This window comes from Platichthys flesus, chromosome 2, assembly GCF_949316205.1.
Source record: "Platichthys flesus chromosome 2, fPlaFle2.1, whole genome shotgun sequence".
NCBI lineage: Eukaryota > Metazoa > Chordata > Actinopteri > Pleuronectiformes > Pleuronectidae > Platichthys > Platichthys flesus.
The window spans coordinates 24401047-24415193 of NC_084946.1; the positions used below are offsets into that span (position 1 = coordinate 24401047).

Consider the following 14147-nt stretch of genomic DNA (forward strand, 5'->3'; position numbering starts at 1 on the left):
AACACAACAGGAAGCCAGCCATTTTGCATTAAGTGGCTATATTCCACATTTTTACTGTGAGGTACTTATACCAGGGCTTACATCAGATCAACTTCAAATTGAGATGAAAACAAAAACTATAGGTTACAAAAAGTAACGTTTGTTCACGTCAGCTGTTTAATTTGTCTCGTGACGAGACAATTCAACTGTAGCCAGTGCAGCCTCCGTTCATACTGAAACAAAGAGGAGGAGGGCGACGACGCATTTATCTTTATATTAGACTTTTATTCTTGGAAACACATTCAATACATAAAGGAGAACAAACACTGTCATTGAATCTCACGAACCAAGAAACCATTGTTTTAAAACAAACATATTAAATCACATGAATTAGTTAAGAACACATACATACTGTGCAAGAACACACTTTAACCTTAAAATCCCATGAAGGACATTAAGAAAAACTGATACATAATGTAAAAATAAGATATAAACACAAATCGTTCGCGTTATTCAATGCGTGATATTTTCTAGGGCAGTGGTTCTCAACATTTTTTCAGTGACGTACCCCCGTTGAAAAAAAAAAATTCTGCAGAGTACCCCCTAACCAGCGCAAAGCATTTTTGGTTGAAAGAAAGATGTAATGTGATTTATTAATCCTTGTAACTAGACACATTCAAATTTAAAACTCCATCAATGTCCATAACATTGCTCATTTGTAGTGGTGTCTCTTGAACTATTTGGAAATAAAAAGATATAAAAATAACTAAAGACTTTTATTATTATCTCAATATCAATAAAGATTTGTACACATCAAAATCAACTTAAAGTGACCTCTTTTGGGATCATAATAAAGATATTTTCTCAAGTTGAACTCATGAACTTAATTACAGCTAAACACTTCTTCCAAAAAAATAAATCATTAACTTAGTTTTAAATAAAAGATTAGCTCAAAACATATTTTTTTTATATTTATCATCTTAAAAAATCTTCTTTAAGGATCGAAAAGAATACTGACAGGTAGCTTGTTTCCGTTTGCTTATGGGAGGCTTTTCGCATCGTGTCTTGAGATGACCTGAATTCAGAAAGTTTCCTCTTAAAAAACTCTTACCAACATGACTTTCATGTTTTGTCTGAAGATTACGCTGAAGATGTGGTGGCTTAATGCCACTGTTGGCTAATCTCTCCCCACAGAAAAAACAAAAAGTGTAAATAACCCAATCTATGTTATTGTTAATATTGTTGAAGTGTCTTTCTGTTATCTTATTGTGAAATATTTGCTCGCTTTAAGGTCATACAATTTATTTGTTTTTGTATTACATGCTTTTATTTTGAAAGGGTACCGGTAGAGACGCGGACTTCTTGTTATGAATCATTAACTTCACAACAGAAAACTTTTACGTTTTAGCGCCCCTCCGAAGAGGCACAAGCTCTCACGGTGTTGTTTAGGGAAGGCTCTCTGCTCTGGTTTCGCCTTCTTTGGTACTTGTCCCTCCGTGTTTCAGCAGCATTGCTGCTGCACTTCAACTCGACTCCATTGTTGAAGTTTTCAAGGCGGCAGTGATGACAGGTGATGACAGGTGGCGTGTGCCAGGTTGGGACAAACCATCGGTATGGGGGAGACTTTGTTTTTTTAGGATAATGAAATTGAAAAGCCTATTGAATATAACTTTTTGTTCATGAACTTACACTTATATTTTATTGAATATGTGTTAAATAACAATTTTTCAAGGATTTTTGAATGGATTCTATTTTTAAATATATTAAATAAGAATCTCAAGTACCCCCTGGAGTACCTTCAAGTACCCCCAGGGGTACGCGTACCCCCATTTGAGAACCACTGTTCTAGGGACATAAAAACTGTTAATAATCTAATTAAAGCAGTGAACTACGAATATGTATACTATGAATATCTGTTGATAAATCCTAATAAATCTTTGTTGCGAAGGTTTCAACTGAATCAATTCTCTCCTTTATGAATCCTCATGTCTCGTACAATTGGACTGAAACTTAAATCTGTTACCACACTCAGATCAACTAAACTGTTTTTCTCCTGTATGAATCCTCATATGTCTATTTAGATTGCTCCTATGGTTAAATCTTTTACCACACTCAGAGCAACTAACTGTTTTCTCTCCTGTATGAATCCTCATATGTGTATTTAGATTGCTCCTTTGGTTAAATCTTTTACCACACTCAGAGCAACTAACTGTTTTCTCTCCTGTATGAATCCTCATATGTGTATTTAGATGGCCCCTTTGGTTAAATCTTTTACCACACTCAGAGCAACTGAATGGTTTCTCTCCTGTATGAATCCTCATATGTGTATTTAGATTGTTCCTATGGTTAAATATTTTATCACACTCAGAGCAACTAAAAGGTTTCTCTCCTGTATGACTCCTCATGTGTCTATTTAGATCGCCCCTTTGGTTAAATCCTTTACCACACTCAGAGCAACTGAATGGTTTCTCTCCTGTATGAATCCTCATATGTGTATTTAGAGTGCTCCTATTGTTAAATATTTTATCACACTCAGAGCAACTAAAAGGTTTCTCTCCTGTATGACTCCTCATGTGTCTATTTAGATCGCCCCTTTGGTTAAATCTGTTACCACACTCAGGGCAACTAAACGTTTTTTTTTCTGTCTTACATCCCATATCACTTAGAGGCTGTTTGTTGTTTCTTGTATTTAAAACAGTCTGAGGTTCCCTGGTCTCCAGCCAATCATCCTCACTCTCTTCAGTCTCAGAAGAGTCTTCCTTCTTGTCCTCAGGACCTTGTTGTAAACGTCCATCAGGACCTGAGTTCCTGGCTGGTTCTGGTCCTCCACAGTCCGCTCTGTTCTCCTTCCTCTCACTCGGATGAAGCTTTGACGATTTAAGTTTCTCTTCCTCTTCTTCACACTTCAAAGCGACAGGACTCAATGTGAATTTGATATCAGCTTCCTCCAGTCCTTGAAGCTGCTGTCCATCCTGATTGGTCCACAGTTCCTCCTGTTCCTCTTTAATGTGGGGGGGCTCTGGGTCCTCCTGGTCTACAAGGGGGTTCCACTGAGGCTGCTCAGGGGGAACCTCTTTTTTACTCACCATCAGTTGCTGGACGATTGCAGGAGGAACTGAAAGACAAATACAGCAAGTATAATTTCAGAGATTCCTGAAATGTTTTGAAAAACTTGTGTTGTTTAATGTCGACTGTTGTCATTTTTGAACGATCGCATTCAGGAAATCAAGATGTTGAGTTTGTGTACAATTGGTGTTACGACGCAGCTCGTAATGGAAGCAACATAAAACAAAGGGTGTCTGGTAAAAAAAAAAGGTGTCTGGTTTCTTTTTGAGGCCAAATAAACCAATTAGGTCACTAACAGAGGAGAACAGGGCGAGGGGAGATAGTTAGTTGTTTAAGATGCTTTCAGAGAGAAATTTGTCCAGACTTTCTGTTTCAAACATGAGTAACACAGCAGCAGGTTTTCTGAACAGACTCGTTCACAACAGCATCAAATCCTCCACATATGTGGCGTATTTGATGTATCCGCATCAAATACGCCACAAGAAGTGGCGTATTAACTCTGCTGCTCGAGCTGATGCTAGCTTATGTTAGCGGTTCCTACTCGATTATGAAAAAGAAAAAAAAAATCATAATCACAATAATTTTGGAGGGGTGGGAGATGGCTATGAGGGCCATCATCATCAAATACAAGAGACATTTTTCTGCCCTTTTTGTCGGTCAACGGCTCTGCCCTCCCTCTGCCATTTTCCACTCGCTGTCACAAGTTAACCTGGGCGTGTTCCCTGAAACAATTACTCATGGTAATATATGCACAGGCTTCACAGTCATCTCAAGATAGAGGTGAATCTAATAACCACCTCGATCAGTGGCGTAGTGGGCACTGCCACTACTTTTGTTTTTATGTGGACCCCAGCAGATCGATTCCCGTGGTGGGATTTCTTTCACATTTATATTTAGTCTGAAGATGATACTGACACAAAGGCATTTAATGATGTTTTCTGAAGGGTCCACAATTGCCCATATCACCACAATGTTCGTGAAAATACGACAAAATATGAATTATAATTATTAATATTCATCACTACTATAATTTTACAGAGTTGTCATAGTTAAACAGGGAACTTCATTTACTCCTTCGACTGACACAGCGCCAACAAACCACGCAGCCATCTGAAAGAAGAGAAGAAATACACAACACGTTGTTCGACAATGAAAACGTTAAGTTAATTTTCCAGGTTTGCCTCGACACACGTGACATGTTGTAAATACACTCGAAACACTTCGGACAGATCATCTGTTGATTTCGAACCGTTTAACAAAACTTGCATTACAGAAACTACGAAAAACAAACACACCCATTCTCTGATGAGCGTTTGGGTTGTTTTCATTCTCTGATGACTGTAGCTGATCATCGTGAACTTCTTTTAAAATCACGTCCACCGACTTTAACCAGCAGCGACAGGATGACACGTGAAGCTCCACACGTCCATTAGAAGCACGTTCACCAACTTTACTCATAAAAACACCGCTCGAGCTTCCGCCTTGTTTGGTGTGTGCGCGTTGTAATGATCACCAGCGTCAAACAAAAGCACTTTGCGTGGAGCTGGTCACGCGTATGTGTTCTTCATAGCTCCCTGTGTCTCCAAGAGGAGCATCAGATTGTGAAGCCTGGTATTAAGTATGCATGCATTTATTCTGTGTTCGGACTATCACCAGATGACATGGGCGTTACCTTAAAGCACATCTGGTGTTATTCAGCTAACAAAGCAAAGAACGAGACATTTTTCTGACGCGCGACGGAGATTTGACCGTATCGGTCATAGATATATATAAAGACTAGATGTCTTCCGGCGGAGTCTAGAACGTCATCACTGGCGGCCATCTTGCCACAGGCAGGCTTTCTGGAAGGATCTGTGGTACCTGAGGGAGGGTCAGTGATCTGCTCAAACACTTATACTCTTATCTCTCTGAAATCTTGACGGATTTACAAATGGTTTGGTTTCTTACAAACGTTATTAATGTGGTTATAGTTCTGGATGCTTGAACATGTTGAAATCGCAGCTTTTCTCTCCGAAAAACGACTTAATCGTGCAGCTTAGTTGTGTACCACGGCTAGGCTAGGCTAGTACCGGGTAATTTTATATTTATAGGAATGGCAGAATTGTTCTTTCTTTTCAATATAACTTAAGCTGCACATGATTTAACTGAGGTTTCACATGATTTCAAATTGGGTTGTTTTTTAAAAAACATCTTGCATTATGATTTCTACAGGAAATTGCTGACTTTATTGCCAGTGGACCCCCCATCTGTCTTTGACTCATATCCCCAGGCCTCAATTCTGTGTTACATTTAAGGTCAGGGATGCAAACTAGTCAGTTTTAACCCCCCCCCCCCCCATGGCAATGAAGTGAATTGTTTGAAATGTGGATTTGTGTCTGCCTTGAGAAGTGCTGCACTGGGAGCATTCACTATTTTCAGCCTATACTATTTGTTTGCATCCCTGCTTTCTTGTGTCCTGTTTTGGCAGAATCATCATAGTAATACAATATTTGCTTTTGAAGGTTCCTCTCTGTCCTGGGCTACATCATAAACATTGACACGTTGCTGGCGATGGTTCCTGTGCTGATTGAAGGACAGCGATATGTCTTGACCTACAGATTCAGCAAGGACCACTTGGAACTGCTCTTTAACTCCATCAGAGCATCCGGTAGTGTTCATAAATTTTATTTACCAACCGCAACACTTGGTGACACAAAGCTTATATTGTTTTCAGTTGGTTGGTCCATATGTTGTTTTTTTCTGAATTGTTTGATAATGTCATTCAACTTAATTTATTTGGAAAGATCATTCAGGGGTGGCTAGTTTGTTTTTTTTTAAGCATCAAACATTTTATATTATATCATATATTGAATATCTGTGTAATATACTTGTATATCTTGTTTTTTTAAGGTGGCTGGAATAACAACCCTAATGCCAGCCAGTTCAAGTAGTTGTTAAACCATGCCGAGGCAATGTGACAACGCAGGATGAGACAGAGTCCCTACCAGCGGTCATCGACACCTCTACAAGCCTATCGGCTGTAGATATGTCCTTTGCAGCAGGAGGAGAAGAAGATCTTCCATCCCCGTTTGCTGACATTCCTGCCCTAGTACATGACCACAGCTACCTTCCCATCCGCTTCGATGGTCTTGTGGACAACGCTCTTGTGTACATTTCCGGTAAAGGCTGACTGAATGTCAATTTTGCCTATAACCGATAGAGCCAATAGTCAAATCTGTGGGAAAACAATCTGACGATAGTCCAAAAAGAGAAATGTCCCCTTTATTTCTCCACGCTTATTATTTATTATTATAAGTTATGATATTATTATCCAACTCAAATTTCAGGACTTGGTGTGCGAAGGGCTCTGAAGAAGCTGTCCTGTGATGTCTGCCGTGCCAGCCTGGTGACAGAGGCTGCATCTGCCATCAAGGACCAGAGCTACCACCTGTTGTCTCTAAGAAACAATGGAGGCCTGGTGATTCCATCAGAGGGCACAGTGAAGGTCGTCAGGGCAGCAGAGTGGGTCATTCGCCAGGCGTCATCGAGTTTCGGACGATCACGGCCCATCAAACTGCTGGAGGTCATGTACATTGTACGGAAGAGGATCGGGTCAGAGGATGTGTTTGTGCTTGGGGAGCACATCGTCGACACGCAGTATGGCATAGACAGCCACCACCAAACGCTGCTGACATTAGTTGTGTCAGTGTTTTTTAAAATAAGGCTACACCACATCGCTAAAATTACTACACTGAACTTACAGAGCAACAACATGCGACAGCAGCTGAATAAAACAGTCCTTTTCAAAGGGCATTAGCCAAATGTTACCACGGTTTTACCACGTCTCAGTCAGACAGGAAATAGAAAAAATAATGTTCACAAACTTGATGCGACTCACCTAAGAATCACCATTATCATATCATATCAGCGTTTTAGGGATATATCACCAGCCTCTTCAGAGGTTAGTAAATATTATAGATTTTCAATTGATTTCACTGTTTTTTTTGTAATTTGTTATGTCGGTCCTCCATCTGTATACCTCCGAAGTAGTCTAGTTCTCTCTAGAGGGTGGGAATTTTCAACATGCAGCATTTCTTTATGTATATTTGTAAATGGAAATCTTACACCTTTTTTTTACTGCAAATAAATGTCACTTTTATAAAAAGAATGTAACTAATATAATACAATAATTTGAATTATTACTTGTTTAAACTAAACATGTGATAATTCAAATTATTGTATTATATTAGTAATATTGCTATTATAAACGTATACATATATCTCATGTTGCCATTGTGTATGTTGAGTTTAAGTAGCCTATATATTGATTTAACATAAAAACCTTGTGCATGTGTGTATTTATTGCCCCTATCTGTTCTGTTTAATGATATTTCCATATGAAAACCCATGGTTATAATTATAATTAATCATAAGAATACATCTCATTTGTAGAGGGAAATCTTGTACCTATTTTTAAGGACATTATTCTATTTTTTAGAACATAACATCATTATTAATAAGTATGGAGTGTCATAACTACATCTCCAGCATTTATAACAAACTAATCCGTTTAAAAATCGGTTGAAAATTGAGCAAGTTATAGTTAATTAAAAAGTACATGTTCCACTACCAACACAATGTTATGGCTGAGCGAGCAGCCTGTGGCAAGATGGCCGCCATGTGCGGACGTTCGACTCCATTGGCTGGCAACGCGGACGAGACATCTAGTGTTTATATATATCTATGGTATCGGTGGCGTAATGAGATCGTCATCAGGCCGGAAGCTAATCGTGCTTCGGTTCGCTGTTTCGAATCCCGTGTACTTTTTTCTTTTTTTGTAATCATTTGATTTACATTGCTGTCTCGACCTGATTCTGACGCATTAACACGGGAACAGTTTTTGTAGTTTTTTTTTATTTCAGCGAGACCTTCAGTAGATCACCGCACTTCACACACAAGCGCATTGTGCAAATGACGAATCTGCGACCTGCTCAGCAAACGACCTTCAACAGCTGGTTAAAAAAAAAAGGTAAACATTTCGCCATTTGATATGGCCGCAAGTTAAACTGGAACACCGCCCCTCCACAACTGGCCATGTTCTCATTTGGCCCCTTGGGAACATGAATTGCCCCCAGCTCCCGGAACTGACCTGCTCTGTGCAGCCGGACTACGGGCTGCATCACGGCATCGAGCAGCCTCGTCTGGCGGCAGATCTCGGACCGCTCGTACCGCTCTAACCGCTGCACTCGGTCCTCGTACCCAGCCAAGGTTTCCTCAAGCCCGGCGAGGATCTGCTCCCCCGCCGCCGCGAGCCGCTCGGTGAGCATCGCTCTCAGCTCCGGGACTCGAGCCTTTCCTCCTCCTTTCTCCAACTGCAGCAGGAAGTCTTCAGCGGCAGCGCTGATCGGCTCTTGTACCGTCTCCCGCAGCAGCAACATGTTCCTCCTTACTGCGGACATGGAGTCTCTGAGCGGACAGCCACAGCCATCGACAGGAAACAGACACTCCGAGCTCCGAGCCAGCAGCGACACCTGGAGGACTGGAGGACGAAGAGGAAAATAAAGTACTAATTCTGCACAGAAGAAATACTCCGTTACAAGTATAAGCAACTAAAAAAACTTAACCAATGGTGAAAGAAGAATTCGGATTCATTCACTGAGGTAAAAGTACCAAGACCAAGAAAGTAAAGACAGTGAAGTAGAAATACTCAATAATTGAATTAAACAAACTCCGACAGTAAAACCAAAAGACAATGTTTTCTAAATGCATCTCTGGACTTTTTGTTTGTCTGGTCATGATACACCTGTGAATTGATTTTTTCGAAGATCGGTAAATGTGAACGCACTACTCCAGATTACGTGAATTTTCACCACTCTAAATTTTCTGCAAATTTTGGTAAGAATTTGAGCATGTTAAAGCCCTCAAAAAGACCTCGTACTAACTAAGCACATATAATCAAGGACTGCATATATAGACTAACACCACTACTCCAGATAATGTCAACTTAGAGATTCAAGTAACAATTGTTAGTAGAATTGGAGAAAAGGTTTAAGTTGTGATGTTCCTTAATTCTTTGGGTTCGATGTTCGGCGAATGTGCTGCTTAATAAGAAAAGTGCATATAGGTACTTTTTAATATGGTATTGTACAATCCTACATAACAGTAGCTTCATACGAATTTTGCCATGGTTCAATAAACGTTGTTAAAAGATGAAGTACTATTCATATCAGAATCAGAATTATTTTATTTGCCAAGTATATTTGCAATTACAGGAAATTTCCTCGGTGTGCTTTGTGCACTCTACTTAAAACATAAAACAACAATTGGACATAAAACCACAATATAAACAGTAAAAGTATAGCAAAAAAATAAAATAGTATTTACATGTGATGCTGTTCGATCGTTCTCACAGTGTGTTAATGTATTTTTACCAAATACTGTAAAGACAAGAGACCGAGAGCAATTCTTTTTTCTTTTTTAAATCACAGCACAAAACTGGAGTTTACATCTACTACGGGACCTACGGTATGGTCTAGCGTGCGTCTTGACGTCACAGGGAGGCCGTTGACGCGGCACGCAGCAGCGGTCTCAGTGGGTGTCCATTGTTTGAAGGCTTTCGAAGGAAGGTGAGCGAACCGGAGTCAAACCGTAGTCACTGTCAAATTATTACTTTTTACTTTGTGGTGTTCCTGGCAGAATTAAATCAAGTTCCCTCGCGTGTGATTCAGCCGGAGAAAAAAAGAAACCCTGACGGTTAAACGCTGGGCTAACGGCCAAGCTAGCAATGCTAAGGCTAGCACACCGGCTACGTGTGTTTAACCATCTGCGGTAGATTGAGTCCAGGTTGTTGTTGGTTTTATTCCCTTTTTATTAGACATGTCACAAATGCTGTGGGTGTTTGTCGAGTTGGGAAATGGCTTCATGGTGTTTTTCTGTCGTTCGGCATGTAGCTGCTAGCTGTTAGCCTATCCTGCTAGCTCTCTCTCTGTGTGTGTGTTGTTGTTCTAGTTGTGTTAAATCTGTCACTGAACAAAAGGAACTACAAAACAAAGAAACATGTCTGTCAGCAGAGTCCTTGTTCAGCCAGCTCGGGGTTTTATCCCAGGGGCCGAGTCCTGCTATGTAAACACTGAGGCTAACCCACTGTCGGTTAGCTAGTGTTGCTTGAAGCTTATACGATAAAAAAAAAGCAAGGTACTTATAAGGTAAATAACAACAAGAACCTGTGACCACAGTGCGTCTCATCTCCAGCTCGAGGGAATCGTGTTCTGTAAAAGTTCAGTCGAAGCTGGTAAACAACTCATCGACGAACTTGTGAGATTAGATAAGATTTATGTAATGTTATGACAGGCTTATTTCATATAGGTACTTTATTCTTCTATTTTTGCACTGTTGAACATAAAATGGCAGGCTGCTACTCTCTGACTTTACCTCTCTACAGATGTAAATAAACATTTTCCACGATCCTGCTGCTGCAACAGCTCCAGACTCCCAAATCAACAAAGGGCCCTGTTGTATCAGTGATGTTTACACCCGTTGCTTGAAGTTAATTCCCATGTTTCCCTCGCAGGCAGGATGTTGAGGCTTCGCTGTAAGACCAAAAATGGGAGCCACCTAATGCAGGGATTGACCCACCAGTCCTGCGTCCAGGAGCTGAAGAGGAAGGTGGAGGAGCTTACTGGGATCCCATGTGACGTGCAGAAGATCATGGTGGGCTACCCACCGTCCAGCCTTGATCTCCAAAACGGAGACGCTCACCTCAAGGATTACCCCATCAAATCAGGTGCGTCGACAGACATCAGAATTATATGGACCACACTATTTATTGCAGATATGAGTGAGTTATTGCTGTTTTTTTAGCGTTAGTTTGTCTCACAGTCTCTTTTTTAATCCTTTGTAAAGTGTGTATGCGTTTCCTTGAAAAGCACTTTACAAATAAATGTATTATTAGAGATTGAACTCTCAAATGAACATCAAATAAAGTAATTGGCCCTTATCTCAGCTTGTGTTCATGCACCTTATGTCTACTCTTTGAGATTTTAAATATATGCGAAAGGTGCAGGTGAATAGTTGTAACCCCGGTTGTGCTTGTCAACCAATGTGTGAACAGGCTGATCTGTGTTGTGTCACTGATGTGTCATCGTCCACAGGTGACACACTCATTGTTGAGGAAGAAAAAAACAAGCCAAAGCCTCAGGATAATCCCACTGTGACTAAAGTGCCGCGTCTGGAAGCCTCACCCGTGCTGGCACGCCGCGTGGTGCCAGCCGACAACTCCTGCCTCTTCACCAGTGTCTTTTATGTGGTGGAAGGAGGCGTGTACGACGCCGTGTGTGCTCCTGAGATGCGAAGCCTCATCGCCCAGATCGTGTCCAGTGACCCTGCAGCGTACTGTGAAGCAGTGCTGGGGAAGACCAACGAGGACTACTGCACCTGGATAAGCCGCGACGACACCTGGGGGGGCGCCATCGAGGTGTCCATCCTGTCCAAGTTTTACCAGTGCGAGATCTGCGTGGTGGACACTCAGACAGTCCGAGTGGATCGATTCGGGGAGGACGCCGGTTACCACAAACGCGTGCTGCTCATCTATGACGGCATCCATTACGACCCGCTGCAGAAGGAAACCCCCGGCTCCGACGTCCCACCCCAGACTATCTTCTCCACCACGGACGACGTAATTCTGGCCCTGGCCCTCGAGCTGGCAGACGAGGCTCGGCGCAAGCGGCAGTTCACGGACGTAAACCGCTTTGCGCTTCGCTGCATGGTGTGCCAGACCGGCCTGGTGGGACAGAAGGAAGCTCGAGAGCACGCCAAGGAAACGGGCCACACCAATTTTGGGGAGGTGTGATTTTTATTTTGTCTCACTCCCCCCCTTCTCACAGATAGAACCACCAACCAATCCCGTTCCCCATGTCTGGCAACTGTGTCAGTCTGTCTCTGTCTGCTTGTGTGATCCTCTACCTCACATTGCCCAGCGACATCCACCAAGAATCTGCAGACACTGTGTTTCAGCCTCTAACCTGTTCAGTATTATACTTTTTAAACTGCAGTCAGTTCTTGAAAGTCAGAAGAAACACTACTGCAGCGCTCTGGTGTCACAAACCATCACAGTCGTCTGTTACAGATGGTTTTCAAACAGATGTAACTGGGTCCAGGAAAATATGCAAACAATTCTTAGGATTTGATTTAATCCGTTGAGATCACTCGATGTTTCCGGGCTGTGTTGAAACGCACCAAACACTTAAATGTGACTGAATTAAAACAACCACTGAGAATTCTTTGTGCTACGACGTTATCCTACTCACTGTTGTCTTAACCGCAGAACACTATGTTTGACTGTTATACATGATGCTGGTTATGTAGCGTTTAGTTTTTTATTGTTCCCTCATGGACAGAGTTATTTGGACACTAAGATGAATTTGCGGATTGAGGTTTGGAAATGACATGAGGCCAAATTTATTATTTTTGGGGGACTTATTCTGTGTTTTATTAAGTTGCAACACCATTTATAAGTGAACTTGTTTTAAATGAAATAAAAATAATTTTAAAAAAGGATGGTGCTGAAAACTAAACATTTTACAAAATCTGTAGGGCTTTGCTTTTCTCCATCGGTACGCCAGATTCTTTTTCAGGAGTGTACATTTTTTAAAGGGTGTATTATTGGGTGTCATGCTGTAAGAACTAATCTTATTAGACAGTGTTTTGTTTTATATTGCTGCATTTTTTTGAGAAAGCTGTGCGGCGTATTTCAGAACACAAGTCATGGTGAGAGGGTGGTGTATTTTTTAAACGGTGTGTTTGGGGTCTTTGTGTGCTTTGAAGACGGAACGTGTGGAAAACAAAACATGGACGCAGTAAACAAAATGTATTCATGCATTCAGAGCATCACATTGACACATCTTTCCAATATCAATCAGATGTAACAGGCATATAAATCCTTGAAAACGTTTGCATCGTTAGTCGCATGCAACATTAGAATCTACTACTTAGAGCTAATGGTACAATTCTTTAAATTGGTTAATGAGTGATCACGTAATCATCTCGGATTTTCACTGACTGTCCGAGGTCTGACTTCAGATTCTGTCACGTTAACACTTTTTCCAGATTTTCCCGACACCACGTGAAGGCACAACCAATGAAGCTGTGGGGGGGAAATCCTACTCAACCCTACAGCGTTTACTGTTCACGTACTGTCCGCACATTACTCCCTCGTCTCCTTCGTTAAACATGAACGTCTTCGGTTTGAAGTGAATGTTTGAGAAACTGCGAGTAAAGATTTGGGTTTTATTTTTTTCAATGCTCGTCTTTAGAGTCTCACGCTCTACCACTGTATGTCCTCAGCTAAAATCAGGCATGATCTCAACCTTCACCGGCTGCCTGTAAGGATGAAGCTTTGATATTTGTGGGTTTTTCTTGACGCTCTGTTTGTTATGCAGAACCAGTACTTCTATGTTACACATCTGTGATATTGGCACTGAGTTGGTGCCAGGAAATGATTTTTTTTTTACAAGTGAAGACTGGATTTAGACTTCAATTGAGTAATTTCTTTCTTGCTTTCAGTCATGACTCATGCTAAACTCATCTACAGGCAAAAATGTCACTTATTTCTTTGTTTGAATGTGAATTATAATACCCCCCCCCCCCCCCCCCCATCTTTTTATTTCAGCAGTAATGGATTGATCAGCTTGAATTTAAGTGAAACTATGAAATGGCTTTGTTGTCTTTTGTCATAACTAAGTAAGTTCTCATGAATGTTGCACACAAAGCACTACAGAACAACTGGAGTTACTTGATTTTTGTCAGTGTTGTGTCACAATTAAAACTTATAGCCTCTGGTGTCGAGTACAAGTCTTTTTGTATCGAGCTGTTAAAATCTTTTTTTTAGAGTTTACTTAAGGGCTCCATGTTAAATGCTGTTAATTTAGACATATTGTATCTTGACAATAACGCTCCATAGTTCTCATGTCTAAATAAATATAAAACCATTATAAAAAACTAAAAAGGTAAAAGCTAGAATCCAAAATAAACAATTTGAATAGATATTTGTACGTGTAGATCCAAATAGAAAACGTGTGTGTATATATAACCGTCTCTATTTATAACTCAGATTTGACGATCCACTG

At 40.8% G+C, this 14147-nt stretch overlaps 3 protein-coding genes across 5 annotated transcripts; 2 read left to right on the forward strand and 1 right to left on the reverse strand.

Annotated features, from left to right (window-relative positions):
- Positions 1 to 243: 243 nt before the first annotated feature.
- Positions 244 to 8514, reverse strand: LOC133970497 (oocyte zinc finger protein XlCOF7.1-like). The gene is made up of 2 exons (XM_062407337.1): positions 8174 to 8514; positions 244 to 3094 (listed from the first exon to the last, which is right to left on the reverse strand). Exons 1-2 carry the CDS (start codon positions 8481 to 8483, stop codon positions 2013 to 2015), a joined length of 1392 nt encoding a protein of 463 aa, XP_062263321.1. The 5' UTR covers positions 8484 to 8514; the 3' UTR covers positions 244 to 2012.
- LOC133970503 (uncharacterized) lies at positions 4809 to 7188 on the forward strand. Its single transcript, XM_062407350.1, has 4 exons — positions 4809 to 4915; positions 5547 to 5692; positions 5935 to 6203; positions 6372 to 7188. The coding sequence occupies exons 3-4, from the start codon at positions 6071 to 6073 to the stop codon at positions 6839 to 6841; spliced, it is 603 nt and encodes a 200-aa protein (XP_062263334.1). The 5' UTR covers positions 4809 to 4915; positions 5547 to 5692; positions 5935 to 6070; the 3' UTR covers positions 6842 to 7188.
- Positions 8515 to 9530: 1016 nt separating the features above from the next.
- yod1 (YOD1 deubiquitinase) lies at positions 9531 to 13860 on the forward strand. Of its 3 annotated transcripts, none has more exons than XM_062407370.1 (3): positions 9531 to 9650; positions 10595 to 10807; positions 11175 to 13860. In XM_062407370.1, exons 2-3 carry the CDS (start codon positions 10600 to 10602, stop codon positions 11870 to 11872), a joined length of 906 nt encoding a protein of 301 aa, XP_062263354.1. In that variant the 5' UTR covers positions 9531 to 9650; positions 10595 to 10599; the 3' UTR covers positions 11873 to 13860. The 3 variants fall into 3 exon arrangements, with proteins under 3 accessions (XP_062263354.1, XP_062263362.1, XP_062263371.1); XM_062407378.1 differs by having other exon boundaries at positions 9539 to 9650; positions 10599 to 10807; XM_062407387.1 differs by lacking the exon at positions 9531 to 9650 and adding an exon at positions 9720 to 9867.
- Positions 13861 to 14147: the final 287 nt, after the last annotated feature.